Genomic DNA, 16372 nt, shown 5'->3' on the forward strand with positions numbered 1-16372 from the left:
ATTATAGGTTCCATGAGTACGATTATCGTTTATTATAACAGCTGCATGTTACTGTTTACGAATACTGCTAATTTCGATATTTTTGTTTGACAAAGGAAGTTGTCTCAAAATTCGATTACAATGGTGTTCTCTTTCAATACACCCAACTGCATCGAACTTGTGGTAAGTCTAGGCTCGGTCGAAATTGGTAAACTGAATTTACGGTAACAATTGCCGACTGAACAGTTCTAAAGAACAAACAGAATTTCTGCTCTCAACACTTGTGTACGGTTCAGTTATTTTCTGTCAGTGACTGAAATCGGAAGAGTGAAGTAAAATAAACTTTGTGAATCACGATGCATCATTGCGCTATAATTCTTGTGCCATGCGCCCGCGCTCCATATTGGGAATCACTAGGTGCCTCCTTTCTTGCCATTGTGTACTTAGGAGTGATTTCCGAGAAAGATGGAAGCTTCTTGGTGTTTACACAAAGAGACATTTTTTATTTGAATTTACTCTCAGCTGCAAAATTTAAATTAATTATTAGGACAAAGCTTCGGAGAAGGTTCAGTATTCTATTAAGGACGAAGGTCATTCGAAGGTAAGTTTCCTTGTCCGGTTTGTAAGATAACTGATTCTCCATACATGTGTTTAACGCTTGCAGAGAAGTTTTTCACGCCCAAACGTTTGAGCTATCAGTCGTAACGAAAAAATTCTGAATTAATACTAGAGTGGCAATGTTCTTGCCATGGATCGCACAGGAGGTGCGCAGAGTTTGTAAGATAACTGATTCTTCATACATGAATGTCCACTGATACTTATACAGAACTACTAAAAATTTCCGAGTTAGATAAACTATCACTAAGATACCAGAATTTTGTTTCGCTAAACTACGCCATGACAAGATGGAAAACGTGTGCACTAGTACTGTAAGTACCTTCCGTTGTCCCATACAAAGCCTTAGAAAACTTTTCTAAGGCTTTGTATAAGACAACGGGAGGTACTTACAGTGCACGGGTTTTCCGTCTTGTCATGAAGCTTAGACCTCAATCCTTATTTCGCATCACACTTTTCACGCAACACTCAATACAATTTTCGACGTTAAATGTTTTTTCTGCTGTAGCCAAGGCACGCGAAGCTCTGTAAATTGTAGCAATTTTGCAAGTTGACGGTGAAATCTTAACGATTGTAATAAAATTGATCAAAATTGTCCCGGCCAAATTTTTAGAAAAAGGAAAGAAAAACGCGTAGTGCCGTAAGACACCACAGGTATCCGTTACACGAAGGAGGGGAAAGCTTGAGTCAGCTGACTTAGCTTTGTTTACGACCAGAGGATAGGTGATGTTGAACTAGAAATAGAGCTGCTTCGATTGCTTTTGTTCGCTTCAGTTTCGCTTTAGATGGCGAACCCAAACTTTAGTTAGTGAGTGCTTTTCGATTGTTATTACAAATTTACTGGATCTTTTAAAAGCAGAAAAAAAAGCAATCTTGTGTATTGCTTGATTTAAGAGCGGTTGAAGAGAAAAAAAGGTTTGGTGAAAAGGTATAACTCTTTTTGAATTTGGGGCGTAACATTACCGCCAGCAGGTTCTTTCATTTTTGTCAACTCCCTTTTGGCTTCAAAAACCTCCCTTGTTAGACTTAAAGACACTGATCTAAATCTAAATCTTAAACGCTTTATTTCATTTTTATCAACTCACTTTTGGTTTCAAAAGCCTTTCTTGTTAGACTTAATACACTGATCTAAATCTGCTGAATTATTCATGTCATGAAAGAGATACACTGAAACTTCATTAAGTTGTCTCGTGATAATAGAATTTATTTTGAAATTTTGAGATTTTCTGTTTATAATTCATTGTCAGTAGAAAGCGAACACGATGGAGCACCCGTCTTCAAATTTGGCCAAGATACCGAGTTTGGCGTGTTTTATTTTTGTTAATTTTATTCCATCTATGATAGCTAAATACATGATAAATTAATTCATTGCGCTATGATCATTGTGTTCCTCGCTTTATTATTATTGTCTATACTCGAGAGTGATTTCTGAGAAAGATGATGGAAGTTTCCTGGTATTTACACAAAAGGAAGATTTTCATTCAAATTGACTTCCAGCTGCAAAGTTTATATTCATAATTTGTGCGAAGCTTCGGAAAAGTTTAAGTTTCCAGGCAGCGACGCTCGAAGATAAATTTCCCAGTCCTTTGTAAGATAACTGACCCTCCATTTAGGAACATCTGCTGATACTTATGCAGAACCACGAGAAAGTTTAGAGCTTAATAAAGTCTAACTGAGATACAGTTTTTTTTCTCGCTAACTTACGCTGAGCTTAGAATTAAATTCAGATCTCGCTATTGAACTTTTGCAAATACTCAAGGCAATTTTCGACGCCAAAAGTTTTCTCTATGTAGCCGAGGAGCCTGAAGCCACATATTTTGTGAAACCATATACTATTATTTTTATTTTTTGAAGCCATTTATTTTGCATTTTTGGTGCGACATTTATACGATCGTGATAGTATTGATCAAAACTGAAAGACACCGCAAGCATCATAAACGAACGAGCGAAAAGTTTGGGCAACGACGAAACGAGGAGTAAGGTGAACTAAACATTTCATTTGGATTATGGAGCGGTCCTATTTCCTTTTGTTCGGTTTCTGTCGCTTTGGATGGCAAATCAAGTTTACTCCATCTTTCCAATGTTTAAATTTAAACTTGAAATGTGAATTGTTTGAATTTACGAGCGGTCAAAGAGAAAAAGGAGCTAGTATAAGTTATAAATCTTTTAAAATTTGGGGAGTAAAATTACCTCAGCACGTTATTCATTTTATCAACTCATTTTCTGCTGCAAAAGCCTAAGCCTTTCACCTAAGGGACCAATCATTATTCACTGCCTGGTCCTCTCCTAAGGATCTGTAATATTTTAGTATTGGTAATTGGCACTCATTTTGCTATTGTCTGCATGCATTCCCCCTTGCAATCAACATGATCTTCTCCAGTCCTTTGGGATTCCGGATGCTCTTCCGGTTCGCTCCAATGTCCACTCGTCGGAACCGGAAGTCCATATGATGTCATCAAAAGTTGTGTGTCAGAATTCTTTTATTTGCAGTGTGACCTGGGAAACCATTTCAGACGTTGTGGACAATTTAAAAAAGTAACGCAGGATTGCTTTTCTTCTCTGAAATGAAATGAGTTGATTTTCATAATTATTAACGGTCTTTTGACAAAAACAGATAAGAAATGAATGGAAATAAAAACTATTTGTCTAGTTTCTCGTTTTATTTAAATAGCAATCTGTCCTTTTTGCACGGCTTTTGCAACTGCCCCCAATCGATCTTAACTTGTGCAATCGAGATAGTTATAGTTGAGGAAAATTAATTTTATTAGAAAAAAATTGTTCTGCTGATTATTTACATTAACAGTAAATTTTGTACTTTTTTTTAAAGAGTAATTTATGTTGCACTTCCGGTCTCGAGGTTCTCATGAAAACTGAAGACTGTGTTTATGTGATTATCTTATCCCTGATCGGTATTATTTTTTAAAAGAAACTTACATTCATAACTTAGCCAAGACTGAAAGGGAAAATTTTCCCGCTGAAGTATATCTTCCTGCCCGATTGTGAGCTTCCGTCATAGATGATTAATAATTTAGGTAATGACTACATCGAACATGTGTACAACTCAAATAAAGACGTCGACATTAAGATGCCAATTAAGAAAATCAGCTTAAAGATTGCATATATTAGCTATCTCTGTGATTCACAGAGTTACAAGTTTTGATTTATCTCGTACCCTGCTGCATGATGTTTCAGTTTCCTCCGGTTGAGAGCGTCGATGCTGGAGCCACAATACGCAACCGGAAATGGTGCGTTGTTTTCTCGGAAAAACGGACGTCACTGAGTTTCGTTAGAGTATATTGCCTGTCGGTAATACAAGTTGATATACATTTTCGAAACGGCACTCCTTCCTAGAAGCCATCAGCCAATTAGATGTGTTTTACAGTTCCCCCCCACCACGCTGCCATCATTACACATGGGGATAAAACCCCATTACAGACTGCGGTATAAAAACCAGCGGTATTTTCCCGGAATCAGAGCTTTTCTTAGTAACCGAAAATCGAACTCGTATAACTAACATCGTCATTCTCGGTTAATTTTATAGCTATGACTCAGCGATCTAGAGTAAAAACTACAACAAAACAGTTGAAAAAAAGCTGTTTTACTTTCTTCAGTAAATTCAGGTAAAAGTCATTTGAATTTAGCCCAGCACAAATTTACTAGCCTAATTCACGAAAAGCTCTCTTTAATTGAGACATGTTAGAGAGGTCTTCGCTCAGAAGGGTGTCGTAGAAGGAATAAGGCAAGAGGTGAAATATTTTAGCTCACCCTCTCCACCGAACGTAACAGATATTTTGGAGAAATTGAAAATTGCCTTGTTTTGAATGCTAATTGTGCAGTCAAGTGGGACTTTCCGAGAAAGCAAAGAGCCTTTTCCTGGTGGCTAGCTATAAATAAAGACTTCTTACAAACTCTAACAGTTAAATCCGGCATTGCGTTTCCTAGCAGAGAATTGACTGTCTTCAGGACGATTTCGCCTAGTCCAACCTTGAAGTAAAACCTCTCACCGAAATCTTAAACGTGCATCGGGAGGCAAGGTAACTAATTGATAACAATGTTACATTTTTGGTTATGATTTCAAGTCACCTGTATTGTGAAATACCACAGATTAATTTAAATACTAGTTTGTCTCAGAGCGTAGGCAGCTGCTGCTTGCCTTTTGAAATTTGCGTTAGAGTTTTTCCGGCCGGGTTAAACAAACTAAATTTAAGCAATTCGTCGCTTAAAAGCATCCTCCATTTATCCTCCTCGAAGGCATCGAATTTCAACATTGATACGGTATATATATATATGCTTGCAGACTGACTTTCGTGATTCAGAGGGGCGTATCAAGTTGTTATGGAATCTATGTTTACTAAAAATGTCTGACGTTTATGTAAGGAATCTTTCCAGGCTTCGTTTGCCTGAAAATATCGCTCTTATGATTTACTTTCGCCATGAAATAAGCACAGTCACGTTTTTAAAGACCAGAAGCTTCGGTTCTGACATTTGTTTTAAGATGTAATTCCGCAATGATTCGAAAATTAATAAGTTATGGATGTGGATTTATGACATTTTCCTTCGTTCGTTCATTCTTTCACAGATGTGACATTGTTTTGTTGCTCTAGTTAATCTTCGCCTAATTTAAAGCAAATCTAGTTTTAAGTTTTGTTTCCTACCTCGGTTAATTTAACTGGCGCACTTTGCACTTGTATCTGCGCCTGGATATCAATCGTGGAAAGATTATGTTCCCTTTAAAGCAGATTAATTTTAAAATGAACTGATAAATAAAACGACGATAACTTTGCTCTCAGATTGAACTGAATTACATGTGTTTGAAAATCATCGGTTACGTAATTCCTAAATAATTTTACCCTTCGCGTGTAGCAGATGTGGGAAGATTGACTGTGAATGATCATGTTCTAATTTTAATCCTGTGAATTTTTCCCGTTCTGGTCCAAGTACTTTTAAGTACTGTTCTAAAAACAGAGCATGTAAATCGGTAGCAAAGGTTATCTACTGTAAGTGATAAGGTTTGAAATAAGTTAGTGCGAGTCCACGTTGATCGAGTACGAAAGGTTCACAATTAGACAATTACAGACACATTTCGTGCAGGTTGTGGACCAAGGAATACGGAAGTTGTGGGAAAAATTTTTGAACAAATTTTCTGTAGTTCGCTATCACAACTAGCATTCGTTTCACTTGTTTTTCGTAGCCAAAAAGAGACAAAGGACAAAGCTTCGGAGAAGCTTCAGTTTTCTAGAAGCATCGAAGGTAATTCTAAGTTAAGTTTCCTCGTCTTTTGTAAGACAAATGATTCTCCATACATGAATATCCACTGATACTTATAGAGAACTACTGAAAAGTTTAGCGTTAGATAAACTATGATATACCACAATTTTTTTCGCTAAACTACGTTGAGCTTAGACTTCAATCCGGATTTCGTATCACACTTCAGTTTTCACGCAACACTCAATACAATTTTCGACGGCATATGTTTTTCGCTGTAGCTAAGGCACGTGGAACTCCATATATTGTGGCAATTTTGCAAGTTGAGTGTGACATTTAACGATTGTAATAATGATGAAAATTGTGTCGGCCACATTTCGAGAAAAAGAAAAGAAAAACCCGTAATAGCAAAAGACATTACAGGTATCGCGAAAGAAGGAAAGGAAAGGTTGAGTTAGCTGACTTACTGAGCTTGGTTTACGACGAGAGGACGGATGACTTTGAACTAGGAATACTATTTCAAAAATAAAGCTGCTTCGTTTGCTTTTGTTCGATTCAGTGTCGCATTGGATGGCAAATCCAAACTTTAGCCAGTGGATGCTTTTCGATTGTTGTTATAAATTTAATGGATCTTTTCAAAGCATAAAAAAATTAATTGTGTATTGTTTGACTTAACGAGCAGTTGATCCGAGAAAAAAGTTTGGTTAAAATTTGTGATTCTTTTATAATTTGGGAAGTAACATTATCGTCAGCACCTCCTTTCGTTTTGTCAACTCAATTCAAACACCTCTTTTGTAAGACTTTAGGACACTGATCTAAATCTATTAAATTGTTCATGTGAATGAAAGTGAAATATTGCAAGTTTATTGAGTTGTCTCGTGCAACTACAATTTGTTTAAAGTTTGAGATTTTTCAGAAATAATTTATGATTAGTAATAAGCTAACATGTTCGGTGGGGCACCCGTCGACTAGAATGGCCAAAGTACCGAGTTGGGCGTGGTTCTCGATTTAATATATTCCATGATAGCTAAATTCATGATAAATAAAATCATCGCGCCATTATCGTACCATGCGCCTGTGCTCCATATGGGAGAATCAAAATTCTCCTTTAACACGCTGATCTAAACTTTTTCATAAATGGACGAGACAGTGAAATTTTTTTACCTCTCTGATGCTACTAGAAATATTCCAACTTTTTTTTTCGATTTAGAGTAATATATTTTCAGCCGAAAGTGAAACATGTCTGGTGGAGCACCTGTCTTCCAATATGGCCGAAGTAGCGAGTTTGGAGGAGTCCTGGATTTTATACAGTCAATGATAAGCAATGACATCCTGCGACACACGTTCAACATTCCACATTTAGTGGTGGTCGGCAGGCAGAACATGGCAAAAACTACACTGATAAACCGTCTGATTGGAAGATATATTCTTCCTATGCGAAGAGAAGATACTACTGATGCCCTCCAGGCTCGCACCAAGTTTCCCATAATACTCAATCTTCGTCATGGGGAAAAGAAAATGGTGGAGGTGAGCTGCAATCAGGACTCGGTCCAGGGAGGTAAAGAGGAGAATCCCGAGGACCACGCAGTAGAGAATTTTCTCAAAGGGCTCGAAGAAAAACTTCCCAAGGAAGAGGGAACTCCTATTTCGAAAGTCCATGTTAATGTTACACTTGAAGGTCAGTTATCAGTTGTCATGTGAGAGACTAGTCATTATTAATCACCTATCGTTAATTTTCTATAGCCCCCCCTTTTTTTATTATGTTGGCGACGACTGCCTCCCCCTTCATTCCCCTCGAAAACTAAGCGATTTCACAAAAAAAATCCTCTGAACTTTCCCCACCCCCCTCCGGTGACAAATAATGAGTGATCCCTAACGTTATCGTTTTTGTCGTTATGGTTGATAATGTAGCGTTTGTTTTCGCTCTGGATCAGCGAAGACTCCCGTGATAGAAAGAGCGAAAATGGCCGGAGTCTGGTAAGGTGTCTTTCTCTGACTCTTTCCCAGACTATCGCCCTATCACATTTGCTCACATTTTCCATGGTTTTACTGGCCGTAAACCTGTAACAGGCTTATGTTAGTAAATAAAATAAATCAAAAGAAATGACGGGACTCCTTGCTCCTGGTATAGGCATCGAGATATGCCAGTTTCGTTTTGGCTATTTAGTGTTGGTATAAATCAATCAGCGTTCTATCTCTCACAAATGCTGCAATCTGATTGGCTATGCTTCTCGCTTACCTATTCCGTGTTAGATGGTGAGTAACCTTAAATGTACTGTGGTAAACAAAATAAATCAAGAATACGAGCCTGTCTTGTTGTTGATTTTTGAACGACCGTTGTAACTAAAAAAAAGTTTGGGCTTGACCCTCGTCAACTAAAGATCTATTTAGATATATCAACTTTGTTGATATATCCAAATTATTTCGTTACCCCCACCGACGCAGCCCCAAACAGTTTCTTTCGAAACTATCAGCCTAAAGATCTATTTAATTTAGAACTTAAGATTTCTACTGCGTAGTGGCTGATTCACGCGGTAAATTAAGCGAATTGACAAGTAGACTAAGATGAATTAAACCAGTTGACCTCATGGCTAGATGTTTTAAGTTTAGAGTTGTACTTATTGAAAAAGTATTATCAAGTCTTTCGATGAAACTTTTGAATAAACCTGAGAAACAAAATTATAAGTGGCCTTAAATTTAGTTCTAAGTTTCACTAGAAATTGAGGACGAAGACTTGGATATTGTCTTCCTCTTCTCCAGGCCCCGAATTCACCACCCTCACCTTAGTTGACCTTCCCGGTGTCCATTTCGCCAATGACCAGCCACGAATGAACCAAGTGACTCAGGAGCTAGTTCTGGAATATATACAGAAGAACACTAACAGCATTATCGTGATAGTGTCTGAGGTAGGGGACCCCACAGGAGACAGTGCAATAAACCTTGTCATGGAGAAGGCCCCAGAGTATAAGAGCCGCACAATTTGCGCACTTACCAAACCAGATAGGCTGAATGAAAATGACGACATGGGAAAAAAAGTGGCCATGAATGAATCCGACTTTACACTAGACGATAACCGCTTTATTCTGCTTCGAGGTAAGAGAGTTCAGTCCATGTGTTGACCCATTTCCTCTTCATGAATTGGTTGTTTTGTCATTAAGGATACGGTAGGCTTTCAAGGGTCCATTTTTTTTAAATTTGTTTTATCATGCGACAGTTTCCAAGAAAAGGTTTTGTAACATTGAAACGAACGTAAGTCATTTACAAAAATGTAATTTCGAACTGAATTACGCCCGCCAAAGTGTAACTAGCCAATTATAACCTGTTACTATAAATGACTTTCAAAGTTTTTTTCTTGCCGAAAACAGGAAACAAATGACGACTTTCGTATGCACCACCACAAAGCCGCAAACTCAATCACGAGCATAGACTTTTTTGGGAGTCGACTACTCCATACATACGCTTTAACACCGAATCAAAAGCCTTTATGAGCCACTGCGGCGAGTTTTCTAGCGGAGATTTACTGAATTGATTAAGCGACGTTCCCAGGAATATGCTAATGTTAATTTTTTAGGAAATTCCATCCAGCAATAAACAAGCAGTATTAACCATAGGAATGCATAAATTAGTGTTGGAATGAATATTCAAGATCCCCACGTGACCCTCCCTTTCCCACGTGAACAGAGAAGCACCCTGGGAACGAGGTTGAAGGAAGGCCTGACCTCTGCTTTGCTAAAAGGACAATTGCTTTATTTGGCTAAGGCCTTCGCTTTTCTATGTAAAGCAGCGCGTAAAAGGTGAGTAACTTAGAAAGTTTAAGGGCTGTGCCCAGACAACATTTTTGCTTTTTAAAACCCAGGCAAGGACAGTAAAGATCCAAAGGAGAAGGGTTGGGACGCTGAAATGACACGTGTCAAAGAGAGAGAATGGTTTGCGAGGCATCCTCAGTACAAGGACATTCAACATGTCTGTGGAATTGATCGACTCATGTACACTATGATCTCTTTACTGGCTGAGAAGATGAGAACGCAGCTTCCCATTCTGGTAACACAAATGAAAGAGCAAAAAAGACAGGTAATCAAAGTATACATCGGTTTGATCTCATGAGTCATGGATAAGGGACCAGCCTTTAATTATTGCCGGGACGGGGGGGGTTTGGGGAACACATAGTTCTAAGTAGGGTACGGAGAGGGGAAAAGTCGTCACTAACAAGGGATAAAGGAGGATCTCAAGGGGGTTAACCGTGAACCGTCAAATGGCCAAAATATTAACAGTCAACCGTCAAAAACGCAACATTTTTACCGTTAACCGTCAAATAAGCAAGCCAATGTTAGCCATCAAACGTCTCAGAAAAGAACTAAACGATTGCTTTAGTTGGGGTCAAGTTCTGTTGTTTCTAATTAAGAGTTTTGATATATCACAAAAATACATTTATGTAAGTCCTTTAACTTCTAGTCGCGAGTGAAACTGGTTAGCGACAGAACTGATCTCCGGTGTGGAAACACTTCCGATGTCGTAAAACGTTAGTCATTCATTAATAAAAGATGTTATAAATTGAAAGTTCTTTGCAAACGCGTCATTATGAAAAATTATCGCCAAATTCGCGCGTTTAGCTCGTTTTTCAAATGACATTCCAAAAATTTAACTTTCAAGCGTAAAATGACCGAAAATTTAACCGTCAACCGTCAAAAAGGCTTTTTTTTAACCGTCAACCGTCAACGCGACCCTCTCTCCTCCATTGAGACCCTCAATGGAGGAGAGAGTGCAAATGGGGGACTACAGAAAATTGACTGCCAATTAACTGCCCAGGCGACAATTGATCTGTCTTTAATAATAATAATAATAATAATAATAATAACAATAATAATGATAATGATAATAATAATAATATAGTTTATTTCTGACCACTTGCTGAAAGTCCTTAGTTTCATTTTTTTTTGTACTTCTTCTAACAAAACACTCACTGGCATTTCCAGATGATCATAAAATCATGAAGCTCGATGAGTCCGGCACATCAAGACATGAATATCACAGCATGTGTTAACAAACATCGGAGACGTTTTCAGCTCACAGCGACTTCATTTTAATGGAATTTCTAAAATTAACCGAATACGAAGAAGTTGAAAATTAAATGTATTTTATTTAACAAATGGTAAACACCACAGCATACACTATTGAGTTATGGATGCACGCGGAAGATTGCTAAGCACGAAAGAAGCGTAAGAGTCGCTCGAGGCGATAGCCGAGAGCGATTCTAGCTTCTTGAGTGCTTAGCAAACCTCCCAAGTGCATCCATAACTCAATAGTGTACGCTGTGGTGTTTACCATTTGTTTTATAACAGAACATTGATACATTGTAGCTAAAGAGTTCCCTTTTATTTAACAAGTCTTACGTGACCAGAAAAAACAAGCGCGCGCGGAAAAATAGTCTTTGCATTTGCTCACGTCAGCAGCGTACACCCATGGGCAAATGGGGGACGCTAAATTGACCAATCAGAGCGCGCGCTTTACTTTGGTTATGTTATAAATATATATATATATATATATATATATACATTTAACGTGTGCAAAGCTCCTCGCCTTAGGTGTGAGCACTCTTGCATGGCAAGGTGTCTGCACTTGTTCCCACAAGTGTAGCGCCCAGGCAATTGTGTAAAGCTAGCCTTTATTCCAGAGCTTGCCTTAGTGTCTGCACTGCACTGATGAGACCCAAAAAGGTCGAAACAGTGTGCGCCCTGTCTGCAGTTATATATATGTATAAATATATATATAATCATGGATGTGTCATGAAAGTGGCATTTTCCTTCCGATCAACAGGCGGATAAAGAGATTGAAAAGCTAAAGGAAATTGAAGTTCCCGAGTCTATGGAGAAAAAAGGTGAACTGATCATGAAGCTGAAACAGAATCTCATAACAGAGTTAGAAAAACGGCTAACGAATAACACTTCTCATGAGGAAGGAGGCGAAGTAATGCGAAAGTTATTCAGATCATTCCAACAAGAAGCTTTCCAAATGGTGAGATAAATTGAAACTTTAACATACTTATCTTTCTATATAAAGATACAATTTAGGGTTCTCTTTATAGAAACCACGATTGCAATTAATATATGCTCAACCAGTGGAGAGCGTTGCAAGCGTGCTCCAATCCCCACATCCTTTGTCATTCACCTCCGAGCAACTAGCGCTCGATATAATTTCAATCGTTGCAAGCTACCTCTACTGTGGTGAATAGTTGTTAGTTATCGACTCTGATATTAGTGAATATTAACATGACTACATATCTCAGTAGTCCTGTTGATTTTCATCAAAATTTCATTAAAACAAGAAAGTAACATTATCTTAAATTAATCTGTTTTTGGTTTTAGAATCCTCTGGCCGGGCGCAATGACGGCCAGATAAGGAAAGAGCTCGATAAGTTGATTGGTGCCGTCACCCCACTTGGGGAAAGCAGTGAAAACAACCAGCTGCTCCAGAAGCTTCTGTACGAAAAATACACAGGTATACTATAATCCCAGTGAAGCCTAAACGACGAGCAATCATACAACATCCGAGATGCAAACGAACTGAGTTATGTTTCGTAATCTTGACTTTTTTTTTCAAATAATTTACTTATAAAGCTAAATTTCTTTTAATTATCAGAAGAACTCTGAACTAGCTGCCACTTGTTGCAGTATTGCTAAGATACATTTTATTTTCATTATTGTTTTTAAGTTAAAAATCTCTCGTTCTTTTACATGCAGAACATTCGTCCAGCGGCCAGTCTGTCAAAATTCCGAGTCCAATTGATCAACTGCTCTCTATATCAGAGAAACTTGTCACAGGTGTTGACAAAACTCTACAAGACATCGTCTATGCAGTCGTCGATGAGAAATTGATCCAATTTCCCAAACTTAAAGAGATAGTGAAAGTTAGGGTCGTAAGAAAAACCTTCCGCGAAAAATGTGAGCTCACCAAAGACTTCATCCGACAATTTCTGGAGATGCAAAAGCAAAACGTCGACGAGGTCTCCGCGCCCATTCCTTTGCCTTCCGAGATTCGCGAGTGGGAATTATTTCCTATGAGTAATGGCCTCGCTAACCCGTGTATGGAGTCGAAGACGATGAAACGCTTGAAATACCTCGCAAAGAAAGTGTACCCTAAAGAACTAATCAGTGGGATTCAAAATCCACTTGGTGCCCACGCGCAGTCCTTTACATATAAGGTAAGTATATCAATGGATAAACCTGTCAGTAGCATGCAATTCATGGTGGGGGGGGGGGGGGACAGTGGAACTAAGGTCACTGGTTACTTTCGATCATTTCAAGTAATTTTGCGCTTCCGAGTCTCTCTCGCTAAAACTTTTCAGAGCAGACTGATGCTTCATTCCCAGGGTCTAAGGGCCAATTTTGTTCTCGTTCCGCCGTCGGTAAAATGTGGATCAGTTTTAGGCACGTCATGAAAGATGCATGTTACGAGCGGTTGAGCGTGTGGCCCTTTAACGTCTGCTAACGCAAGGACTGGGGAGGAAGGGTAAACTACAGCATGTCATAGTTGACATACAGTCATTATTGAGAATTTCGTTCATTCACCTCAATGTGTCACAAGTAAGCAATCTTTGAGAGAGCAGTCCCTTTCGTTTTGAAGTCCAATCGAACACGTGTTTCACCTGTGTTGCCAACAATTGGTAAATAATCACTAAAGGAGATCCCGCGTCAAGTTTATCTTTGCTATTGATGTCTAGGAACAAGAAGAGATAACGACTATCAAACGAAACGTGGTGCGATGCTTCAATGTGATTAAAATGAACGTGTGTGACACGGTTCCCCGCTGTGTCCTGCATTTCTTCGTCAAACAGCTGCTTGGGGATCTTAGACGCGCCCTGGAGGGAGAAGAATCTTTGGTTGAGTACTTGGTGGAGAAGAAGGAATCCTTGGCCAGGCGCAACCTGCGTAAGAAACAGTCTCTTGCTCTGAAGGAAAGGTTGCCCCACGCTGAATTACTCGAGGAAAAACTTTTGCGAATGAACTCTCAGGGATGAACAGTCAATGTAACATTCAAACCTACTGAGTAGCGCTTTGCACAATGTGATTCATTATTTTTGGTTTCTTAGAGAACTTTTCAATTTATAGCCAAAAACAATCCGGGCGTGTTTTTTCTTTAAAGTAAAGTTGCTCTCGTGATTGGTGCAGAAAATTCGCTCAATCCTCTCAATCAATCAGATGCAATGCTTAAGACAATAGGTCATTTCCGAATTACGTTTGGCCTCTTTTTCAAAACGAGGCCTGGTGCTTAACAGTACGTATGAAAATGAGTTTATTTGCATGTGAATGAAAACTTATTACCATTCGAAAGGATGAGCACCAGGACTCGCTTTGAAAAAGAGGCTAAAAGCAATTCGGAAATGGGCTATTGCGACTTGGTCATTCGTGTTTTTCCGCGCTTTAAGCAGTTTGCTTGTTTTCACTTAGAGCTCTCATGGCTATGATAGTGTAAACCCTTGTTCTGTTTAGTCGCAAGAATTACTTTGGCTTCGGTTTTTTCGACATTCAAACTGCTCTATAAATGTGGCCTTTCATGTTATTGTTACTAAGTGTAGTGGTACTGCAAGTGTTAGAGAAACACATCTTTTGTTTTCTGTTTTCTTTACACCGAAAGTAAGTCAACGACCACGAAAGTATTATAATAATAATAGTACAGTATTTATATAGCGCTATTTCTATCACTATCCGATAGCGCTGTACAATAATTTTATAAATCGGACCGATAAGATTAAAAAACCATAAAAATCTCTAAAACATGAGTAAAAGAAACTAGCTAATAAGGTAGTCTGTAATAATGAGAGTAAAAACTTGAAACTTATATTGAAATTAACTAATTTCCTAGCCAATTAACTAGCTCACCAACTAATCAACTAATTTACTAGCTAACTATCTAGCGGCCTAACTTACTACTTATATAATTAAATAGCTCAGTAAGGAGTAGTCTAATTATAAAATTTGTTAAAAAGGTATGTCTTTATACAGGTCTTAAAATGTGATAGCGAGCCGCTCACTCTTATGTTGTTTGGAAGAGAGTTCCATAGAGTCGGTGCTACAAAAGAGAAACACCTATGACCATCACTTGCTAGCTTAACAGATGGTACTTTAAGTAAATTTTTAGAGGAGGACCTCAGATTTCTGGTCGTTACATAAGGCTTCAACAGTTCAGTGATGTAACTAGGGGCCTGGCCGTTGAGCGCTTTGTAGGTCAGAAGTAGTATCTTGTAATCTATGCGCTGGCTAACTGGGAGCCAGTGCAGCTGCTTTAAGATAGGTTTGATATGGTCGTACTTTCTTGTATGAGTGACGACACGAGCTGCGGCATTCTGGACATTTTGTAAGCGATCTATCAGGAATTTGGGCAGTCTGTATAGTAGCGAGTTGGTGTTATCTAGCTTAGATGTTATGAATGCATGAACTAGCTTTTCAGTATCTGCTAGAGATAGGCAGTCCCTTATCTTGCTAATAGTTCTAAGGTGGAAGAAACAGGCTTTGCAGGTACTGGTGACATGCTTATCTAATGACATGTGCTCATCGAAGGTAACTCCAATGTTTCTTGCAGAGGGAGATGGCTCGATCCGCTCACCAGACACCTCAACATACTCTACTAATGGGGGTGGACGGTATAACTATAAGTACATACCAATTATCATTGGTATGTACTTATAGTTATACTTTCTTAGTAGCCTTATAGACAGTTTTTTATTTAGCCTAATTGACATGTTACGTTTGTTTACCTTTATCTGAAAATGAGGTTTCTTGATCCAAGTGGAGGACTCCCCAGCTCAACTAGTAGTTTTACGCTATTTAGTTTGATGGTTGATCAGCCTAACTGGCATGTTAGATTTATGCACGTGCGTATAATGCAGATTTCGTTTCAAAGTACTGGACTTCCCAGTCCAAATAGCAGTTTTATGCAAACTTTGTTGTGTGATTTGTAAGCTTACAAGCCTAACTGGCATGTACTATTTGTTCTCGTGCATATATGAGATTTTAGCCCAAAGTAATGAACTTCTCAGCCTAACTAGCAGTTTTAAGCAAAGCTTGTTTGATTTTGTAAGTTTGCTGGCCTAACTGGCATATTAGATTGGTTCACGTGAGAGTAAGGGCGCTTTTGGTCCAAAGTAGTACAGCTTGACGCACTTTAGTGTATTTCCATGAACTCCCTTCTGTTGGTCATCTTAACTTGGAATATTATTCCGAGTTCTATTTGAGTGGTTCCCCACTAAATATAAGTGATCGTTCTATACGGGTGTCGAACCATCGAAACAGTCCCTCGGGACTAACTCAAAGGTGACTGCCAATACAATAATACAATAAATTGCCACCGCTTTAAGTAAGAGATGTAATTTGGGAGAAACCAATTTGGGACTTTGACAGCCGACCGCTTAATACAAGTTGACCGCTAAATACGGTGACCTGGTATAATACAGGTTCGACACTACCCAGAAGGTAGTTTGATGTGCTAATAAATTCTTATTTTGCTTTTCCCTCTTATCTGTTTTTCTTGTCTTGTTTGCTTTTTTCTCTGACGAAGTTATTGCAATTAGACGGGAACA

The 16372-nt window shown here is 38.6% G+C and overlaps 1 protein-coding gene and 1 long non-coding RNA gene across 2 annotated transcripts; one reads left to right on the top strand and one right to left on the bottom strand.

Moving 5' to 3' along the window:
• Positions 1-1635: 1635 nt before the first annotated feature.
• Positions 1636-3989, bottom strand: LOC148724964 (uncharacterized). Its single transcript, XR_015990786.1, has 2 exons — positions 3767-3989; positions 1636-3153 (listed from the first exon to the last, which is right to left on the bottom strand). It is a non-coding gene; the product is annotated as an uncharacterized LOC148724964 (long non-coding RNA).
• Positions 3990-4486: 497 nt separating this feature from the next.
• On the top strand, positions 4487-16310 carry LOC148724965 (dynamin-2-like). Its single transcript, XM_088730734.1, has 8 exons — positions 4487-4628; positions 7010-7477; positions 8560-8892; positions 9656-9870; positions 11614-11811; positions 12162-12294; positions 12537-12997; positions 13517-16310. Exons 2-8 carry the CDS (start codon positions 7039-7041, stop codon positions 13811-13813), a joined length of 2076 nt encoding a protein of 691 aa, XP_088586860.1. The 5' UTR covers positions 4487-4628; positions 7010-7038; the 3' UTR covers positions 13814-16310.
• Positions 16311-16372: the final 62 nt, after the last annotated feature.

The sequence above is a fragment of the Stylophora pistillata genome, chromosome 8 (assembly GCF_964205215.1).
Source record: "Stylophora pistillata chromosome 8, jaStyPist1.2, whole genome shotgun sequence".
NCBI classification, from domain to species: Eukaryota; Metazoa; Cnidaria; class Anthozoa; order Scleractinia; family Pocilloporidae; genus Stylophora; species Stylophora pistillata.

What these genes read in the sequence shown, in the direction of transcription:
- LOC148724965 (XM_088730734.1), top strand. Translation starts at nt 7,039, where the DNA reads ATGTCTGGTGGAGCACCTGTCTTCCAATATGGCCGAAGTAGCGAGTTT. An exon ending in TCTGTACGAAAAATACACAG is followed by an intron (nt 12,295 to 12,536) that starts GTATACTATAAT and finishes TTTTACATGCAG; the next exon opens with AACATTCGTCCAGCGGCCAG. An exon ending in CGCAGTCCTTTACATATAAG is followed by an intron (nt 12,998 to 13,516) that starts GTAAGTATATCA and finishes ATTGATGTCTAG; the next exon opens with GAACAAGAAGAGATAACGAC.